Source organism: Sceloporus occidentalis, unplaced genomic scaffold (assembly GCF_023333645.1).
Source record: "Sceloporus occidentalis isolate IW3139 unplaced genomic scaffold, rSceOcc1.0.p SCAF_2, whole genome shotgun sequence".
In the NCBI taxonomy this organism is placed as follows: domain Eukaryota; kingdom Metazoa; phylum Chordata; class Lepidosauria; order Squamata; family Phrynosomatidae; genus Sceloporus; species Sceloporus occidentalis.
Genome location: NW_028316982.1, coordinates 187,184,977 through 187,205,263, shown reverse-complemented (window position 1 = coordinate 187,205,263; position 20,287 = coordinate 187,184,977). Strand labels below are relative to the sequence as shown.

Below are 20,287 nucleotides of genomic sequence, written 5' to 3'. Positions count from 1 at the left end.
AAAACAAGCTCATTTTGAAGTTATTAGAGACCACTTGAAGATCTCTCCAAAAATGCATGTAGGAATGACCTCCACTTTTCTTATGATTTCCCTTTTGGTGGCCAAACTTAAAAGACCTAAGCTTCTTTAACATGTTGCAAGTTAACTGGTGAGGGAGGCTCATATGTCTCCCATTATCTCTCTGTTTCACTGTTCACATATACTCAGTTAGGGATTCTGAAGGCAGTTGCCATTTACCACCTGTTGTGGGCTGGCACTAAAGGCTACAGCAGAATTGACTACTCTTTCCAAGCTCAAGCTTTATTGCATTGTTTATTGCAGCCAAGCGGCTTCAATCTGATAAGGAAAATCTATGTTCCCCCCTTCACCAACTTCCCAATGCCAATGCTGCTAAAAACACCTTCCAGATAGTCAGAGAATGAGGAGGATGGGCAGGGAGCTGGATGAATGTAAAAGGAATTATAAAAAGTAGGCCTTGCTGATGAAGGCTTTGTTAACTGAGGAATGTCTGTGTGCTATAAGCAAAGACAAACTCATGTGAAGTCTTAAATTAATTATACAATGATATTTAGAAGTAAATTTCCCAAAACCTCCCTGCTCAGTTCTGAAACTATCTTTATACTGTGTCCAACTAAGATCCAAGCTATCATTACAAGATCCAAGTTAATTTTACCCAAATTGCTGCAAAACTACAGTTACCAGAGAAATCCCACATTCTGCTCATGGGACCTTCAGATCTTTCTTTCTCTCCATTTGTATTTGTACTACCTGAAAACAGGTTCTGGAACACCCCCTCCCATGAACTTGTTCTCGGGATACAAAAGTGACTAAAGTGGATTTCACTGGAATTCTGCTATTCTGTTAGATTTTGCACTATAGTTTTATATATAATCATATAATCATATCTCTACACATAATTCATATATTCCCTTATAAATATCTATAAATAAAAAAAATTATTTATAGATATTTTTATTCCTGTCCCCCTCACCAGCTGGTAGCAGCTACCATTTTTAGGCTTACAACAAGACATCTTGAACTTCCAACATCCAGTTTTGTAAATTCTGTCAAATGGCTACCTTCATATATATGGTTGAATGATGCAAATATCACACACACACACACCCTGACATCACCAGTTCCTCAATGTAGGAATGGGTGATGTCAGAGTATTGCAAGATATGCAAATATTTTGCCCAAATAATATATTCTCCTGTATCTCTGTGTGTGTGTGTGTGTGGGTGAATATATTATTTGGGAAGGATATTTGCATAGGGGCAGCAGTTAGTATAGACAAACAGTGATAAAGGTATCATGGTATGATGGTCTTGAAACAGAGGTCAAGCAAGCAAGGAAACATGCAGATATTCAGATTAACCAAGCCCCCAGCACTCAAAAATGTCCTTGGAGACCCTGACATTTCCCCACAAAAAAGTGAGTTAAATGAAATAAGACTTCAGAAATGTTGGTCTTGAATGGAGCTCTTCTCCTTGAAACAAAACCATTTAGAAGTATTGCATTGTGATTTCTGGTTGCCCAAAATGGTGACCATGAAATTTCAGTGAGTTCCTTGAGAGCAGCTGAATATGGGGCAGCGTGGCATGGCAGGCTCTCAAGCCTGTCCACTGCTGCTTCAAATTAAAGCACCATCAAGTACGTATCACTCTCCAATTTTGACAGAACAGTGAATAAAAGACACTAGTTGTCCTTCATTCTTACCTCTCGTTTCACAATTGCCTTCCTACAGACAGGACACAAAGGACCATTCCGGGAAAAACGCAGGGGGAGTCGACGCATACGATATTGGCATGTCTGCTCTTCACATCTCAGCCAACTCTAAAAAGGGAAATAGTAAAAATGATTAAAAATCAGATTTACACACTTATCTTCATTCAAAATCATATGATTGGTGCACTATCTATGACATAGCAATTTTACTGCAGAAATCGATGAATAGCATTAGATGCAGGATACCAGAACAATTGTGACATAATGTGAATGCTGAAAGATAATAAACAGGATGTTAATGAATGCCATATGTGTAATGTTACACACACATACTGGGCTTTTCTCATTTGTGGAGGTTCGGTTTCACCCTCCCCCCAACACAAATGGGGAAAAACACAGATGCTCAAGCCATATTAGTAAATAGGTGGTGAGGTGCGCATGCGAGTGTCAGCACACTCGTGGGTTTGTGCACCCTATTGGCTAATACGGGGTTTCAAGAGGCTCAAGGACATTGGAACTATGATAAAAATACTGATACACTACCCTGAGGAACTGGTGATATTAGGGTAAGTATGTCATTGACTTTTCATGAAGTGCCTCATGCTATGATGCATAAACCAAGTCCCCCAAGTTAGCCAAAATCAGCGCTAAGTATACCATTAGGAAACTAAATGTTGAACTCTTCTGTGAAGTCGAAGGCTTTCATGGCCGGCATCCATAGTTTTTTGCGGGTTTTTCGGGCTATGTGACCATGTTCTAGAAGAGTTTCTTCCTGACATTTCGCCAGCATCTGTGGCTGGCATCTTCAGAGAATACTTGCCTGGAAAAAGTTGGGTACACACACACACACACACACACACACACACACACACACACACTGAGTCCTTATTTTGCTATTCCTCAGGACTGGTAGCCAACTTTTGTTCACTTTAAGGGTTTCTTCTTTCCAGTTGAAATGATCCAGATGTTTGTGGATTTCAATGGCTTCCCTGTGCATCCTGACATGGTAGTAACTGGCATGGTCCAGAATTTCAGTGTTTTCAAACAGTATTTTATGCCCAGGATGGTTTGTGGCATGTTCTGCTACTGCTGACTTTTCTGGCTGGCCCAGTCTGCAATGTCTCTCATTTTCCTTGATTCTTGTTTGCACACTGCGTTTGGTGGTCCCTATGTAGACTTGTCCGCAGCTACATGGTATGTGGTAAACTCCTGCGGCTGTGAGAGGGTCTCTCTGGTCCTTGGCTGAGCGAAGCATTTGCTGGATTTTCTTCGTCGGTTTGTAAACCATTTGAAGGTTGTGCTTCCTCACCACTTTGCCTATTCCGTCTGTGACTCCTTTTGTTCACTCCCTTAAAGTCAACAAAATTTGGCTACCAGTCTTGAAGAATAGCAAAAGGAGGACTCAGCAAATGCAAATTGGAAACCAATCAGAGTCAGAGGCTTTCCCAGCAGATAATGATCACCAATTAGCAGACACTAATCCTCTTTTGCATTAGCCTCCCAGCCTGAGGCCAGCCATCAGAACAGAACAATACACATGCAAATCACTCCTGCATTCCCAGGCTCAAACATTATCTATCTATCTATCTATCTATCTATCTATACCCAACTTTTTCCAAACAAGCATTTTCTGAAGATGCCAGCCACAGATGCTGGCGAAACATCAGGAAGAAACTCTTCTAGAACATAGCCTCATAGCCCAAAACACCCACAAAAAACTTTGAACTCTTCTATTTCAAGAGAAAGAGGAAATTCTAGATGACAAGCTAGATTCAGTCTGAAGGGAATATGAATACTTTGTAAAACTCAATCACTTATTGCCATATGAGTGGGTTGTAGAAGATCTTATGGAATGTCTAGAATCTCTCTTGAACAAGACTGCTCGGGCATATTCTCTAGGATGCCAACTTAAGGAAACTACATCTGGGTGAAAAACTTGACTGAAACTTGGCTGATGAGGCCATTATGTTTTGTCTCACCTTGACCACTACCTTGGTAAGCAGTTAAACTAGTGGATCAATATGGAGAGGTTGCTCACCTGTTTCTTCGAGTGGTTATCTCCAAATACATACAAATGGGTTGTACTGCGCCTGCGCAGTGCTGCTTGGAAAACTTCTGGAATCACTGGGCAAAGTTAACTTTGCAACCTTTTGGCGGTAGCTCCGCCCATCCCTTATAAGTCCCCTGCCTTCCCGCTCTTTTCCCAGTTCCGAAATTTACACTGCGTAAGCAACATGAGAATGAACCAATGTAGAGAAAGACACTGAGGGGAGGACGGGCGGGATTTGTATGTATTCGCAGATGACCACTCGAAGAAATACCGTTACAGGTGAGCAACCTGTCCTTCTTCTTCGTGGTCTATATGAATCATACAAATGGGTTAGACTGACAAGCTTAGGTCAGTGGTGGAGGGAGTGTCATGACACCAAAGTTAGGTTCAAATAAAGCTGTGTTTACTAAACCACACAATAAAGACCTTGAACCAAAACTGCGTTTGCAGTGTTTAGTACTTCAAGAAATAGTACTTTAAGTCATCAAGAACAACAGGATCATACTATGAAACATGTTGAAGTCATAAGGCACATTTTTCAATATATTAGATCATGAAGGACCTATGTAAACCATGTCAACTTGTAAACAAAGGAAAAGCAGTGCAAAAATCAATGTAAACCTGAAACCAACACTGCCCTCCCAAAAGCCGTGTCCCATTTGGCCCTGGTATCCAGCCTATAATGTTTTATGAAAGTCAAGGGCTGGGACCAAACAGCAGCTTTACAGACATCCTCCAAGGGGATCCTGGTCAAAAAAGTGGAGGTTGTCGCTACCGCCCTAGTTGCATGGGACTGAACCCTGACCGGGAGAGGTCTGCCTGACAGTTCACAGCAGAGGTGGATGGTAGCCACCCATTTGGAAAGCCTCTGTGCAGTCACAGGCCGTCCCTTTTTCGGGTCTGAATAGAACTGGAACAGTCTCTCGGAATGGCTCGAACCCGGAGTTCTGTCCAAATGGAAGGCCAAAGCCCTCTGAAAGTCCAAGGTGTGCAAGTGGCGTTCGGTGTCGGTGGTCGGGTTTGAGGGCAGGGTCACTAAAACAATGTCCTGACACATGTGAAAGGATGACATCACCTTAGGCAGAAAAGTAATGTCAGTATGGAGGACAACCTTATCATTATGGAACCTAAGGAAAGGCTGATCCCTCTGCAAGGTACAGAGTTCGCTGGCATGGCAAACAGAGGTGATGGCCACAAGAAAGGCTGTCTTCCAGGTCAACAATCTCAAGTCAGCTGTGGCCATGGGCTTGAAAGGCTTGGACTGCAAACAAGACAGCACAGTGTCCAAACTCCAAACAGGTGTCGGTACCGAGACCGGAGGATGGAGGTTGTTGCAACCCTTCATGAAACTCTTCACCAGAGGGTCCCTGAAAAAAGGTTTGCCAACAAACTGGAAATGAGAACAGATGGCAGAAAGATAACACTTGATGGAGGTGAGGCACAGCCCCAAATCCAAAAGTGTCATCAGGAACTCCAACACCACCGGTGTCGACATTCGGGATGGAGAGAGGTCTCTCGCAGAGAGAAAATCAACCAATTTCTTCCATTTGGAAGCGTAGGATTTTTTGGTGGCCAGCTTCTGGGCAGCAAAGATCACTGTCTGTACTGAGGGAGGTAGCGAGTCTAGGGACAGAGCCTCCACACCACCATCAATAGGTTCTTGATGTCCGGATGTCAGACCCGGCCGTTCTGGAGAGTGAGGAGATCTGGACGGAACTTGAGACAGAGCACGTCTTTCTGAGAGAGGTGGAGGAGGGACGGAAACCATGGTTGTCTTGGCCACTGAGGCATGATCAAGATGGCATCTGAGTGGTCTTGCGTCATCTTGGACACCACCCTGGTGATCAGTGGAAATGGAGGGAAGGCATAAAGCATCTTTCCTGACCAGGCGAAGATGAATGTGTCCCCGAGGGAGTTGTCGTTGCGCGCTCGAGAACAGAACTGGGGACAGTGGCTGTTGAGAGCGGTCGCGAAGAGGTTGATCTGTGGGGTTCCCCACTGACTGAAGAGGTTATTGACCGTCTCAGGATGGAGACTCCACTCATGGCAAACGGTGGAAGACCTGCTGAGCCAAGTCATTCTCTTCTCCAGGCAAGTGGATTGCCTGGAGCAGAATCCCTCCCAGGATGCACCATTCGCAGATGTGGAGCATGATGTCGAGCAGGGTTTGTGACCTGGTGCCTCCTTGTTTGTTGAGGTAGTACAGTGGACCCTTGTTATACGCTGGGGTTTGGTTCCAAGATCCCCCGTGTATAACAAAATCCGTGTATGCTCAAGTCCCATTAAATATAATGACATAGCAAAATGGTGTCCCTTATAAAAAATGGAAAATCAAGGTTTGATATTTGAAATGTATACTTTTTGGGAACATTTTCAAACCGTGTATGCTTGAATCCGTGTATAAAAAATCCGTGTATAAGAAGGGCCGACTGTACATAACTGTGGTATTGTCCGTCAGGAGTACTACCTTGTTGGAAAGGTTCATCTCAAAAGCTCTCAAGGCCTTTTCCACTGCAAGCATCTCAAGGACATTGATGTAGAGAGCTTGTTCATCCAAAGACCACTTGTCTTTGATGGAGAGGCCTGATGTGTGGGCTCCCCAACCTTCCATGGAAGCATCTGTGGTCAGGGTGACCTGATGTTGAGGAGGCGAAAAGGGCATGCCGACGCAAACGTTCTGGGAGTTGAGCCACCAGCGGAGCGAGCAGGAAACTGGTCTCGAGACTGAGATCCACTTGGACGTGGAGTCCATCACTGCACTGAAGGCCGACAGGAACCATGATTGGAGGGGCTGAAACTGCAGACTTGCCCACGGAGTCATGAACGTCATGGAGGCCATGTGTCCCAGGGCTATTTGGACATCGCTGGCCCTCACTCACCTGTGGGTGAGACAAGTCCTGACCACGGCGCAAAACGACTGGAAACGGTCCTGAGTGAGATAGGCGACACAGTCTTCAGAATTGAGGACGGTACCGATAAACCTGATCTGTTTGACTGGGGTGAGATGTGACTTCTCCAAGTTCACCACAAGCCTGAGGGACAAAAGGAGCGACAAGGCAAAGTCAACGTCTCTCTGTAATTCATCCTTGGAGGGGGCCGCAAGGAGCCAGTCGTCCAGGTACGGGAAGACTCTGGAGCCTTGTTGGTGAAGATAAGCCACCACTGGAGCCATGCACTTGGTGAAGACTCTCGGAGCTGTGGAGAGGCCGAAGGGAAGGACATTGTATTGATACATGTCGGGACTGATGGCAAAGGACAGGAACCTCCAGTGACTCTCTCGAATCCCCACGTGGAAGTACGCGCCCTTCAGGTCGATCGTCATGAACCACAGGCCCTGGTGTAATAAGGGCAGAATAGAGGCAAGAGTTACCAAGAGGAATCAACGATGGGCCAAATAGGAGTTAAAGAGTCGCAGATCTAAGATGGGCCTAAGGCCGCCATCCGTCTTGTGGACCGTAAAATATCTAGAGAAGAAACATCTGGGGGCTTGTGAAGGGTCCACAGGTGAGATTGCGCCCTTTGTCAAAAGAGTGCGTACTTCGTTGAGAATGGTGTCTGAGGGGAAGGACTGCTGAGTGTTTGTGGAGTATGCATGGAAACAACAGCACCAGTTGGAGGGAGCTCTTCGAACTCAAGGGCATAACCCCTACAGATGATGTCAAGGACCCAAGAGTCAAAGTCACAGTGGTCCAGGTGTCAGAGAAGGGCCTCAAAATGTGACGGAAGGAGGAGCTGGAGGAGATGACGGAGCATGCAGCAACCCTTCAGGATCTCTTCTTGCCCTGGTCAGTATTCTGTATGCAGTAGTTCTTCTGGTACTGGGCAGGCGGCAGCCAGAAGAAGAGGACTGGGATGGGTAGCGCTGCCTCTGGTGCTTCCGTTGCTGGTATGGGCGGTCTGGTTGGAAAGGCCTCTGGCCCTGGCTATAACACTGACAGTGAGCTCCAAAATGCTTCCGAAAAGAGGGTTAAGAAGGGGTGGATATATTGTGTTGCTTGGCAGCCGCCTTCATACGGTACTTGAAGTTGAGGCGCTCATCAGTCTCGCTATTGAAGAGCCCTGCATTGTTGAACGGCATGTTCTCAATGATGGCCTTTGAGTTCGGGTTCAAGTCCAAAGAACGGGGCCAGGCATGTCTACTCAAGGCAATGGCAGCCGCCATACACTTGGCTGAGCAATCAGTGGAGTGTCAGGCTGAGGTTATCAACCAGCTCCCAATAGAATGAGCCTAATCCCTGATCTCCATCAGTACGCCCTGACGTTCATCTGGGATGTCCGGAATAATAGGAGAGATTCTTTCCATCAAGCACTGTATGTATGCTCCCATACAGGCATTGTAATTTGTGACTTTGAGTCCAAGAACAGAGGAGGCGTGGGCTTTCTTCACCAACTTTTTTCACCTCCCGGTCAGCGGGCAACGTGGGCGTCTTCGGTGTGAAGGACTGCTGAGACCCTTCAACGATGGCAGAGATCGGAACAGAGAAATCCTATACAAGGATTCAGTCTTCCTGGTTGTGGGTGCCACAGAAGCCGGTGCATCACAGGAGCATTTGGTTATCATTTCCAACGAAGGTAGCAAAGGGATGTTAGCTGGCATCGGGATCTTGTCGTGGACCCACCTCTCAATAGGGTCGGTGGCGTCATCTACTGTGTGGGTGATCTGCAGGTCCACTGCGTTTCCCATCTTAATGATGTGCTCTGCAAAGGTACAGACGTCATCGGTGGGAGATGAAGCACCTGGTTTGAAGAGCTCCTGAGGAGAATGTGGGGTGGCCTCATCCGAGGAGCCCGAGTCAACGTGTGACGCATGAGGGTCTCCATGCTCGAACTCATCACGGTCTGAATCCGAGACATCAACCGTCATCACCGCGTGAGAAGACGTCTGGGTAGCAGCGGCCACAGTAGAATGAGATCTTGGTACCAAGGCAGCAGACGGTACCGAAACCGTTGATGGCAGAGTAGATTTTGCCATTGGTGGTAAGGTGGATTTTGGCGTTGGTGGGACAGTGGATTTCTGGCCCAAGTGATGACGGATGACATTGTGACTGACAGAGATGTAATATATGTCTGTCTCACTGTCATAGAAGAAATCAGAGTCCTCCTGCTGAACGAAACGCGGAGGCTAGTGAATATCTGCATGATGGACTTGAACCCGAGGAACTGGTGTGGGAGACCGCCGTCTTTGAGAAGAGCCTCTACGAGGTGACATGGCTAGCAGAATGGCAGCATCGGCCTCTTCTTAGAGATTTGATGTAGCAGGCGGAGAGGAAACCGAAACTGACACTGGTGTCAGATGGGTCTGGAGAGATTCGAGTTCAACTGGTATCGACGAGTCCCATCTGGGTACCGAAGAAGCGGCATGCTCTTTAGAGGACGACCGAGTGCCATTAGGAGTCTTGGTTTGGGCTTACTTGGAGTGAGAAGAGCCAGGAGGAGAACCTTCTCTTGAATCCAAAGGCCTTTTATTCGAAGAGCCATGAGGAGAACCTTCTCCTGAATCCAAGGGCCTCTTTTTCAAGGAGGATTTAGAGCTCGGTTCCCTTAGGAAGCTTGCATCCTTATCATTGGCCGAATCCTTCTTGGAGCTTGTCCTTGTGCTTAGTCTTGTCCTTTTTGGAGGACTTAGATGTGGACTTCGTCTGGCGTGCTCCTTTGGACCCGACATCCCTTTCAGGGACACAAACGGCGGTGGCATTTGGCTCAGTGGAGGAGCTCTGGGCCACAGAAACAACAGCTGTAGGTACCGACTCTGAAGCAGCAGGTGCAGAAGCGGAATGGGAGGCTGACGGAGGCAAGAGAGCCTGTTGGTACAAGGCAGCCTTAAGGCAAGAGTCGTGAATTTTCCTTGCCTGGGGAGTCAGAGACAGAGAAGGCAAGAAGAGTGGAGATCCTGTCCGGGGATCTTACCACCACACATGTCGCACTTCTTGAACGGAGCCGGAGACATCGTAAGCCGAATCAAATTCCAAATCGAAGTTGTAAGAACATACAGACTGGTCAACAACACACGGGGGGGAGGGGGGGGTGTTGTCAGATCAAGAATGGTCAAGCAAGCCGAGGTCGAGATTTTTAAGAGACAAACAAGCGGATTCCAGCAGCAAAGTTCCTAAGCAGCTAACGCAGCGGAAAAAGGAACTGGGGAAAGAGCAAGAAGGCAGGGGACTTATAAGGGATGGGCGGGGCTACCTCCAAAAAGTTGCAAAGTTAACTTTGCCCAGTGATTCCAGAGGTTTTCCGAGCAGCACTGTGCAGGCACAGTACAACTCATTTGTATGATTCACAGAGACCACGAAGAAGAAATATCCTTTATCCTCACCAGTAAAGGGATGCATGCCCCAGTGAGGATGCATGATGACTATCAATGAAACAAAATGTGGACCACTTGAATATTTTCCTCCATGTCAAATAACTGTGTCTCTGTGCTATTTGTGTAATGTGCTATTTGCACTATTGTCTAATCCCATTTCATTATGGATAGAAACAGATGGTTAAGTCTTCCTATTCAAAAATATACAAACTGTCCCCAAAGGGTGTAATGGTAAGAGAAAGATGTTGGCTTTTATATGATAGGTAGTCAAAGTTAATCCTGAGAAGTTTCGAAAGATTAAAGGAAAATTGGAATCTCATTTGCTGAAAGAGAATCTAATGGGGGGGGGGGGCAGCTGTGGAACGTCATGATGCCACATTAGCTCCCCAGGAGGTCTCCTTCCACCAAAAAGGAAAAAAAGAAAGAAAAAAAAGCAGCACCCCAGAGCTCCTCTAAGGGAAATGGGGGGATTTTCATCATGCTTTGGGTTTCAAAAAAGGTCGCTTCTGGACCGAAATTGGCCCAGCAGACAAAATTTGGTGGAAATGCTTTCCTCACCATGTAATGGACATTTTGAAACATTTTGTGACTTTTGACCTGTGGTGGATAGAGGGGGCCTCCCGACGTGGTGGAAATACCCCACACCTCGTACAGTGCAATTTGAGGGCATTCAGGAGCAAAAAAATATTTTTGACCTCTGGGGGCCACAAAAAGTTCTGCCCATCCAGAACTAGAGGATCCAGATTTCTGAGAAAATAATTAGGTACTTTACAAACAAGGGATCTTGTAGGTGTTCATGACTGTGTAGCCTGGTATAAATACCACTTGCAGTGAGAATAAAAAGAGAATTGTAATTCATCCCTTAATTGTTGGATATTTTTTGCTTGAGGCCCTCTTCTCTCATATAGAAATGACCCAGAAAGCTGGTTTCTTCATCATAGTATGATAATGGTACCATGTTAATAATCACATTAATTTTTCCAATGCTTGTTTTCTAAGTTTTCTTTTTGTGCATCTTTCAAATGCAACTCCTATTGTAACTTTAATAAAACTGTAAGGTAGTCATTTTTTATTTTTGAAGTAGAGAATTTAGGGTTTCTTTTTAAATGTTTTGAGATTTTTAAAAACTCAAAACATTAAAGGCTGAATGCATATGCTTAACCTTGCTTGCAGAATAACTAAGTATCATATATTTAACAATGTTGATTTCCCAAATGCAAGGCCTGTAATAGCTGATGATGTCAGAAAACAGTTTTCCTTGCTTTCTGCCTTTCACTTATGAACATTATAATAAACTTAAATTGTTACTTTGACACATTTCCTTCTAATTGGTAGATGTATGCTGAAGAAACATTGTATTGTACATAAAGTATAACTTCATCACTTATCACAGGGTGTTAAAACACAGGCAGTGAGAGAAGATAAGTCACATACAGATAAAGCAAACTATATATTTCATATAGATACCAGGTATCCCTTCAGTTCATGTGGAAAATAATGTAATTTGTCCTGACTTCATAGCAATTATAATTAACACTGAAGTAGTCTTTTCTTCTTTGTCACCTCTTCATTCAGTTCTTATTTGCGTTTATTTGTACTTCCTATCAATTAATCTCTTTTTATAATGATAACAATAACTGGTGTTATTATGCATGGAAATTGAACATGTAGATAAATCTGTGATAAGTGCTATTTTTAAAAAACAACACACCATATCAGAAATATGTAGGCCTTTATGCTTCTTGTTTTGATTTTATAATTAAGCTTCTGGACTTGATTTGCTTTAAATAAAACTTATCAAACTCAACATATGCACTGCTTCAAATGAATGTTTTGAAGTGCATTACTGTTAACCCCTCTATGATTAATATCTATTGTATCTAAGAAGCATACAAAGCCAATATTTTACTTTCTTGATTATAACTACCATTACCAAAGAATTTTGCAATTCAGTTTGAAAAAAATATGTTTTGCTCCTGGATTGGTACAGAAAATGCAAATAATGTTTAAACAAGACTATGGTACTGAAACTTTTGAAAATACATAGAAAGTGTAAACATTTCATTAACTAAGGAATAAAAGTATACACTTTATCATTATAAGAGATATCTGCTTTATAAAAGTACTCACAATTTGCTAATCTAACTATAACTATCTTAGAGTAAAAAAATAACAAAATTCAATTTTGAGTATGTCATCTGAAATCAACTTTTAAACAAAATGAAGTAAAATATAATGGGTACGACCTATATCCTACAGGCATAGGTAAGGTATGCCAAGACTTCTGTGGAATGGCACACTGGGTACTATTTGTGAAAGTCCATTCTTGTATGCAGAAGAAGGAGAGATCCAACATTGGGTTATGTCCTGTCACTACCCAGACAAGGGTGACGTGATATGGTCCCTCGCTCTGTCCTCACTTTGAACTACAACTGAGGCAAAGTAACCAAAGTAACCAAAATATGAAGAACAGAGTAGTGTTTAGAGACATAGAGTGTTAGTCTGGAATATCAATATACAAAGAGATCTTGCAGTACCTTTGAGACTAAATGCGTGAAAGAAGGCATAGCATGAGCTTTCATAGGCTTGGTCTACGTCCTTAGATGAATGGAGAATCAGAGGAAGTAGACCAAGTATACAAAAGCTCCTTCTACAACTTCTTTTGTACAGTTAGTTTCAAAAGTGCTGCAAAAACCCATTCCATAAAGAGTAGTGTGTATGCCTAAACTAGTAACAAGTGGTTGTGAAATATTATTGAAAGAATAAGAGTAAGGATACATGAATTTGAAAATGTAAGATCAGTGGCAGAAGATGGAGGTTTGGATGGATTCAGGAAACAGGTATTTTTTCTGTCAGGTTTGTGTGTGTGCATGTGTGTGTGTGTGTGTGTGTGTGCATGCGTGCGTTCGTGCACGTTTTCTCCCAACTAAAGACAACAGGGTATTAAGTACACCCTTCAGAATACTCACTCTCCATTCTTACTGGACAGCCTGGCTGATTTTGAAGCTGATTTTTCACCAAAACTGGGAATGATGTGTGAGCCAATTTCCACCAGCCATGCTCCAACATTCTGAGAGAGCCCCCAAAGCACCCACTCATCTAGGCTAGACACTCAAGCCTTCTTCCTGCCTATTTCTTTAAAATCCTATTTCTCTGGCTGCAAAGGTGGAAGTAGTGCTCTGTTGCTGGCAACGAGAGAGAGAGAGAGTGAGAGAGAGAGGAAAAGGACTGCTGTTTTCCCCTGAAAATCTCTGGTAGCCTTCCACTTGCACTGGTCAGATGTCCACGTGGGTGATGCCCTTCAAGAAGGCTATTTCACAATACCAGCATGGAACCTTATAACACTCTTCTTCGTTTTAGCCTTAATTTTTCATTGCACTGGAACTGCATTTTGCCATATAATCCTGTTTGCCCTGTACTTCTCAGTTTTAACCTAATTATTCACTATGCTGGCACAGCACCTTGCTGCTTTTTTTTTTCCTAAGGGAGCTCTCTTGAAGGACTGCTGAATGCTGCCATCTGTGGGCTCTGTACCAGCATCTCTTCTTTTGTGGGGAGTATCTTTGGCTTTTATATACTGGCTGCCCCACTATTATCATACTGCCTTCTTTTTCTTCCATCATGTTTTTGCATTGGTTGGAAAAATTAAGCTGATATCCCAAAAATCATCCGAGCACACGGGGCAGGAAAAGAGTATGGTCTGTTGGATGAAAGGCATAATTTTTGAGCAAGTGTGGATATGAACTTACAAAACTGCAGAGACATTAAACATTCTTCCATTTGGACATCACAAAAACTTGAAGTGCCATATATTGTGATGGAGTGAAAAAAATTCAGATATTAGGGAAATGGAGGGTAAAAAACAATACCTGTCTATATTTCTCACCAGTGGAATCACATGAATATGCTCTGCAAGAGATGCTTGTATTTTCAAAACTCCTCATACACACAACACTTCTACAGTAACCATTCCAGATTCAGTCAAGCGTGCCTGCATATCTAAAAATGAATTGTGATACTAGCCAAAGAGAGATACTCATACCAAATTCGCACTCAAGTGTGACACTTTCATTTTGCAAACCCTAACATCAAGTGTTAAAGTTATTGCTAATAAGCTCATTTCAGCATCATAACATTTCAACTGCAGAAGTACCAACAATATTTTAAAAAGTCTCTAAGGGGCATATTCCCAAAATCCACTAATTCCTAAACATATCCAGTAGTCACAGTCTATTGACTCTGTTGGACTTATCATACAAGATAACCTAAACTACTATTACTACTACTACTATTACCACTACTACTTCCTGTACTAATGTATCTCATAAATTCACATACTGAAGCCTACATTTTATTGATTTAAATTAAGACAACTGTCTTAGCATGGTATAATACTCCACGTGGGATGTAATGTAGGCTGCATCGGCACTGTAGAAATAATGTAATTTTGACACTGCTTTAACTACCATCGCTCAATGCTATGGAATCCTTGGATTGGTTGTTTAGTGGGCCACCAGGGTTCTCTGACAGAGAATGTCAAACATCTAGCAAAACTACAAATCATAGAATTCTATAGCACTCAGCCACGGCAGTTAAAGCAGCATCAAACTGCATTATTTCTGTAGTGCAAATATAGCCTACATTACATCCCACGTGGAGTATTATACCATGATCTCACATGAATCTTTTAGAAATATCTGGAAACTTCAACTTGTTCAGAATGCTACAGCCGGAGTGTTGACCAAGGGCAGTTATGGGGTATGTGTGATTTCATTATTGCTCACTGGCTACTGGGGTGATTCTGAGTACAATTCTAAGTGCTGTTTGTGACATATAAAGTCCTACATAACCTTGGACCAGGGTATTTAAAAGACAATATTCACTTATATAATTTTACCTCATAGAGAAATTTCTCAATCCTGCCATCACTGAAGACTTTTTTGATGGGTACAGGAGAGGGGTTGTTCTGGGAAATCCTGCTGAAAGACATTAACGGATTTCTTGTCCAGTAGGCGTACACCTTTTTATCCCCACAGGGCTTTGGCATTTAAGTAGAATGGCTGTTGAAGCAATTTTAACTGGTTGAACACCCATTTTTTTTATTTACATATTTTTAATTGTGTTTTAATCCACTGCATGTTATAAAGGCATTTGTTTTTGCTTGCTAACCACTTTTTCTAGGTAGAACGACAGGACATAAATTGAATAACAATCCCAAAACTTGATTCCTTAAGGGGAGAAGGCTTAAAAAACAAAACAAAACAGCTTCCAGAAAGCTAGTTGTCACGTGCCTTCAAGTTCTTTCCAACTTATGGTGATTCTGTCATGGGGCTTTCTTGGCAAGATCTGTTCAGAGGAGATAACTGAAAATGATCACATCTCAAATGAGTTTATTTTCTTTCTGCTGGCTTTTTTCACTATCCAATTCTCACATCAGTACATGGTAATGGGGAATACAATGGATTGGATGATTCTAACTTTAGTGCTCAGTTTACTCTTTAGGATGTTGTCTAGATCTTTCATCGCTTCCCTTCCCATTCTTAATCTTCTTATCTCTTGGCTGCAGTTTCTGTTCTGATCAGTGTTTGATCCAAGGTAGAGGAAATCTTTAACTTTATCTATTTCCTCATTATCTAGGTTGAACTTATATAGATCCTCCATGGTCATTATTTTTGTTTTCTTTATGTTCAGCATTAAGCCTGCCTTTGCACTTTCTTTTTTAACTTGCTTAGTAATTGTTCCAAGTCTGTGATGTTTTCCACTAGTATATGGTGTCATCTGCATATTCTAGGCTCCATTCACACTAGGGAAATAATCCGGGATGAATCCGGGTTTAATCCTTGTTGTTCACACACGTCCCAAATGCACTCAATGAACCTTTGGGAAGGGCAGAGGGGGTGGGGGGCTGGCAAAAAACCTACTTAACTTGGGATATTCGATACCAGATAATTTTCTGAGTTTTCCTAAAAGATCTGCATCAATCTGCATCTTCAGCAATGTGAATAAGTTTCTGAATCAATTCGGATCGCTCTGTATCATTCAAGGGAATGGAGGCAGCTCAATTTTATCCCAAAACGATGGCATGTGTGAATAACAAAGGGGTTATAATGACTTGAAGAGATTTGCAAACCCAAACCAAATAGGAACAATAAACCCGATATGCATCAGCGCACAATCCACATCTCCTCAGGACAGAAAAATGAGTGTGAATGCCCCCTCAGATTGTTGATGTTCCTTCCTCCTATCTTCACTCTTCCTTCTAAACCAGCTCTACCAATGATATTTTCTGTATATAGGTTGAACAAATGGGGTGACAGAATGCAGCCTTGCCTGAGCTCGGGAACCATTCTGTTTCTCCATGTTCTTTTCTAACAGTAGCCTCTTGTCCTAAGCAGCGATTTGGTTCCTGGAACCAAACCCAAGTGGATACCAAAGGCCCACTGTACTTTTATTAATGACTTTGCATAATTTTAATCTGTATTGTTGCAAATATGTTATTAGTCACTTTGAGTCCCATTACTGAAAATAAAGTGGGATATAAATGAATATTTGGGTGTGTGTGTGTGTGTGTGTGTGTGTGTGTGTGTGTGTGTTATGTCCATAGCAAAATGAAAAACAAGGAAATGGCAGGGCCACTGCATGGAGAGGATGGCAAAAGGCTAACAGGATAGAGAAAAGGCAGAGCTATGCAACATCTTCTTTGCCTTAAATTTCTTCCACAAAGAAAACACTGTTCAACCTGGGGAAAATGGAGCAGATGATGCAGTAAGGGAAAAGCAGTACAGAATAGGTAAAGAGATACAGTAATACAGTACAGGAATACTTGATTACTCAAAATGAATTCAAATCTCTAGGGCCAGCTAAACTATACTCGTCCCTCCATATTCGCTGAAGTTAGGGGCACAGGACCCCCATGAATATGAAAAAACCGCAAATAACAAAAAAGCTATGTTTTTAGGTGAGAGAATACCTCTCTAGGAATCTCTAGGTCCTCCAATGCAACCCTGCGGTCAACATCTGCCAGACACTGACCACAGAATTGCAATGGAAGAGCTACAAATTCCTAGTGGAGTGTTGTCTCTAGGAATCTCTAGATCCTTCAGTACGATGTTTGGTTAAAGTTGACCACAGAGTTGCACTGGAGGACCTAGACATTCCTAGAGATAACAGATTAATAAAATCCATGAATAATCAAATCCACAAAAATCAAAGTTGCAAATGCGAAGGGATGAGTGTACTAGTAAAAGAAGTGGCAGAAATAATCTCAGAACCACTGGCAATACCTTTCAAAATTACTGGAGAGCAGGAGGGGAAAATAGAGGACCCAAATAATTACCGTATATACTTGTGTATAAGTCAAAATAAATTGGCAAAAAAATTGACCCAAAAATCCTTGGTCAATTCATACACAGGTCAATGCAGTAACTTCCTCCGCCCGTCTGTCTCCCAAAGGGACAGCCGGGCTGTGGAGGATGACGTAGGGCAAGCACTTGCCCCTCAAGCCTTGTCCCCAGCCTGGCTGCCTCTCCAGAGACAGCCAGGGTTGAGAGGAAGAGTGAAGGCAAGCACTTGTCCCCAGGCCTCATCCCCAGCCCAGCTGTCTCCCAAGGGGACAGCCGGTCTATGGAGACAGAAGGAGGGCAGGTGCTCACCTCTCAAGCTTTCTCCCCAGCCCGGCTGTCTCCCAAAGGGACAACATCATTGAGGAGGGGGTGGAAGGGTGCTGAGACTCTATGTTTTACCCTCGACTTATTCATAGGTCATATCAAAATTCCTAATTTTGGCCCCAAAACCTGCCCTAGACTTATACATGAGATCAATTATATATTGTGTCACCCGTCAGCCTGACATCAATTCCAGGAAAGATTCTAGAGCAAATAATTAAACAGACAATCTCTAAGCACCTAGAAAGGAATGCCATAATGAATGCCATAATCACTAAAAGTTAGCATGGGTTCTCAAAAACAAGCCAAACTAATCTTATCTGTTTTTTGATTGAGTTACAGGCTTGGTAGATGAAGGAAATGCTTTGGATATAACGTATCTTGATTTCAATCAGGTTTCTGATAAGGTCTCCATGCTATTCTTGCAAAAGAGCTAGTAAAACATGGTCAGACAGTGGATTTGTAATTGACTGACTGACTGAATCCCAAGGGTGCTCACCATTGGCTCATCATCATTCTGGAGAGAAGTGACTACTGCGGTGCCACAGTGGCCTGTCCTGGGGCCAGAGCTATTCAACATCTTTATCAATGACTTGGATGATAGACTAGAGGTCATGTTTATCAAATTTTCAGATGACACCAAATTAGGAGGGATAGCTAATACCTCAGAGGACAGGATCAGAATGACCCTAATAGATTAGAAAGCTGGGTGAAAACTAACAAAATGAATTTCAACAAGGGAAAATGTAAGGTATTACACTTGGACAGTAAAAATTAAATGCACAGATAATAGGATGAGTGACACCTAGCTTGACAGCAGTGCATACGAAAGGCATCTAGCACTCTTAGTGGACTGCAAACTGAACACAAGTTTGGATGATAAACTGGAGAGTAGCTAGAAAAGCCAATGAGATTCAAGGCTGCATCAATAGGAGTATAGTATCTAGATCGAGGGAAGTAACAGTGCAACTCTATTCTGCATTGGTCATACCTCACCTGGAATACTGTGTACAGTTCTGGGAACCACAAGTCAAGAACGATATGTACAAACTGGAACGTGTCCTGAGGAGAGCAACTAATGGTGAAAGGTCTGGATTGTGTATGTTTAGACAGAGGAAGAAAAGGCTAAAAGGTGGCAAGAAAGCCATGTTTAAATATTTGAAATGATGTCATATGGAAGAAAGAGCAAGTCTGTTTTCTGCTGTTCCACAAACTAAGACACGGAGTAATGGATTCAAGCTACAGGAAAAGAGATTCCATGTAAATATTAGGAAGAACTTCTGACCATAAGAGCTGTTCCACAGTGGAATACAGTGCCTCCGAGTGTGGTTGAGTCTTTCTTTGGAGGTTTTAAAGCAGAGGCTAAATAGCCATCTGTTAGGATTGTGTGTTCCTGCATGGCAGGGGGGTTGCATGGGATGGCACTTGTGGCCTCTTCTGATTCTCTGACCATCATCTCTCTTTGGGGCTATAATATAATGGGAGAAGAAATGAGTACAGTATTCCTGTGGCAAAAATACACTATTCTATGGTGTCCTTATAAACAGAAGGATAGCCATTGCACCTTTGAAGAGTTGCATCAGAAACATCTTGAGTAACATCCCAACTGGAGGTAGTGAATCAAATTCTATAGAGTAAGCTGATTGAACTATGACATGAATATCTTTGTTAACATTGCTCTAGATGTTATGAAGGCACATTCAGCCTCCTTCTGGAACACTAAGTGAAAACATTGATTGACAGAAGAGCTAGCTATCATACCAAGCATAGGAGTCAAAAATGTTGCTTTAAACTAGAAGATACATTCATTGAGCTTGACCTAAACTGAGGGTGGTTTTTTTTTTTGGGGGGGGGATTATTTGCTATGCCAGGAGGCCAGGTAGGATGGCAGTGAGAAGTTAAAATGAGATCTCAAGTTAACATGATAAGAGGATGAACAATGGCATACCTAATGCTGTTACTAAGCCTGTGCATCGGTTCCCATAATCTTTCCTGTTGTGAGAGCCTTAAATAGATGAGCCATGCCAACAGTGTTAAAGAGGCCTTGTCCATCAAAGGGGAGGTCTTTTGTACACATCCTGGTGTGTTCTATAACTCCACCAGACCTGAGTCAAGTATGTCTTATTAACACAATAGCTCCCTCCATTGCCTCTGATGCACAGTTTGCAACATGGCAATCTGTGCTGACCTCTTGACTGGCAACTTGAAGAGCTCTGGCCCCAAATAGAGGGATAATGTTGTTCTGGTTGTCTAGTAAATCTGTTAAGAAATGTTGCATCTTCTCCTACATAAACTGATAGGAAACAGCTATGTCCATTTGGTAATAATTCTCCCTAACCTTTACAGCTGCTCATAAACAGAATGAGTTGTTAAGGAAAATGCAACATGGGACATACAGTAATAGAAATAAAATATGTATGTGAAAGTCACAATGACTAAGCAAGAGCAATTAAGAAGCTACACAGGTGAAAAAGCTAATGTAATTTAGAAGTCTTGAAAGTCAAGGACAGAATTATAGAATGTACAATTGGAAACACC

General features: G+C 42.8%; 1 protein-coding gene across 6 annotated transcripts in view; it reads right to left on the bottom strand.

Annotated features, from left to right (window-relative positions):
- The window catches only part of LOC149319471 (DNA polymerase alpha catalytic subunit-like), a 331,773-nt gene that overhangs the window by 123,033 nt on the left and 188,453 nt on the right, over window positions 1-20,287 (bottom strand). For 4 of the 6 annotated variants that reach the window (XM_089511788.1, XM_089511789.1, XM_089511791.1 and 1 more), the window contains exon 35: window positions 1,720-1,836. In XM_089511788.1, the coding sequence (XP_089367914.1) occupies window positions 1,720-1,836 (117 nt within the window). Of the gene's footprint in view, window positions 1-1,719; window positions 1,837-20,287 lie in introns of those variants that run through there. The other 2 variants (XR_016280201.1, XR_016280203.1) reach the window with 1 other exon arrangement.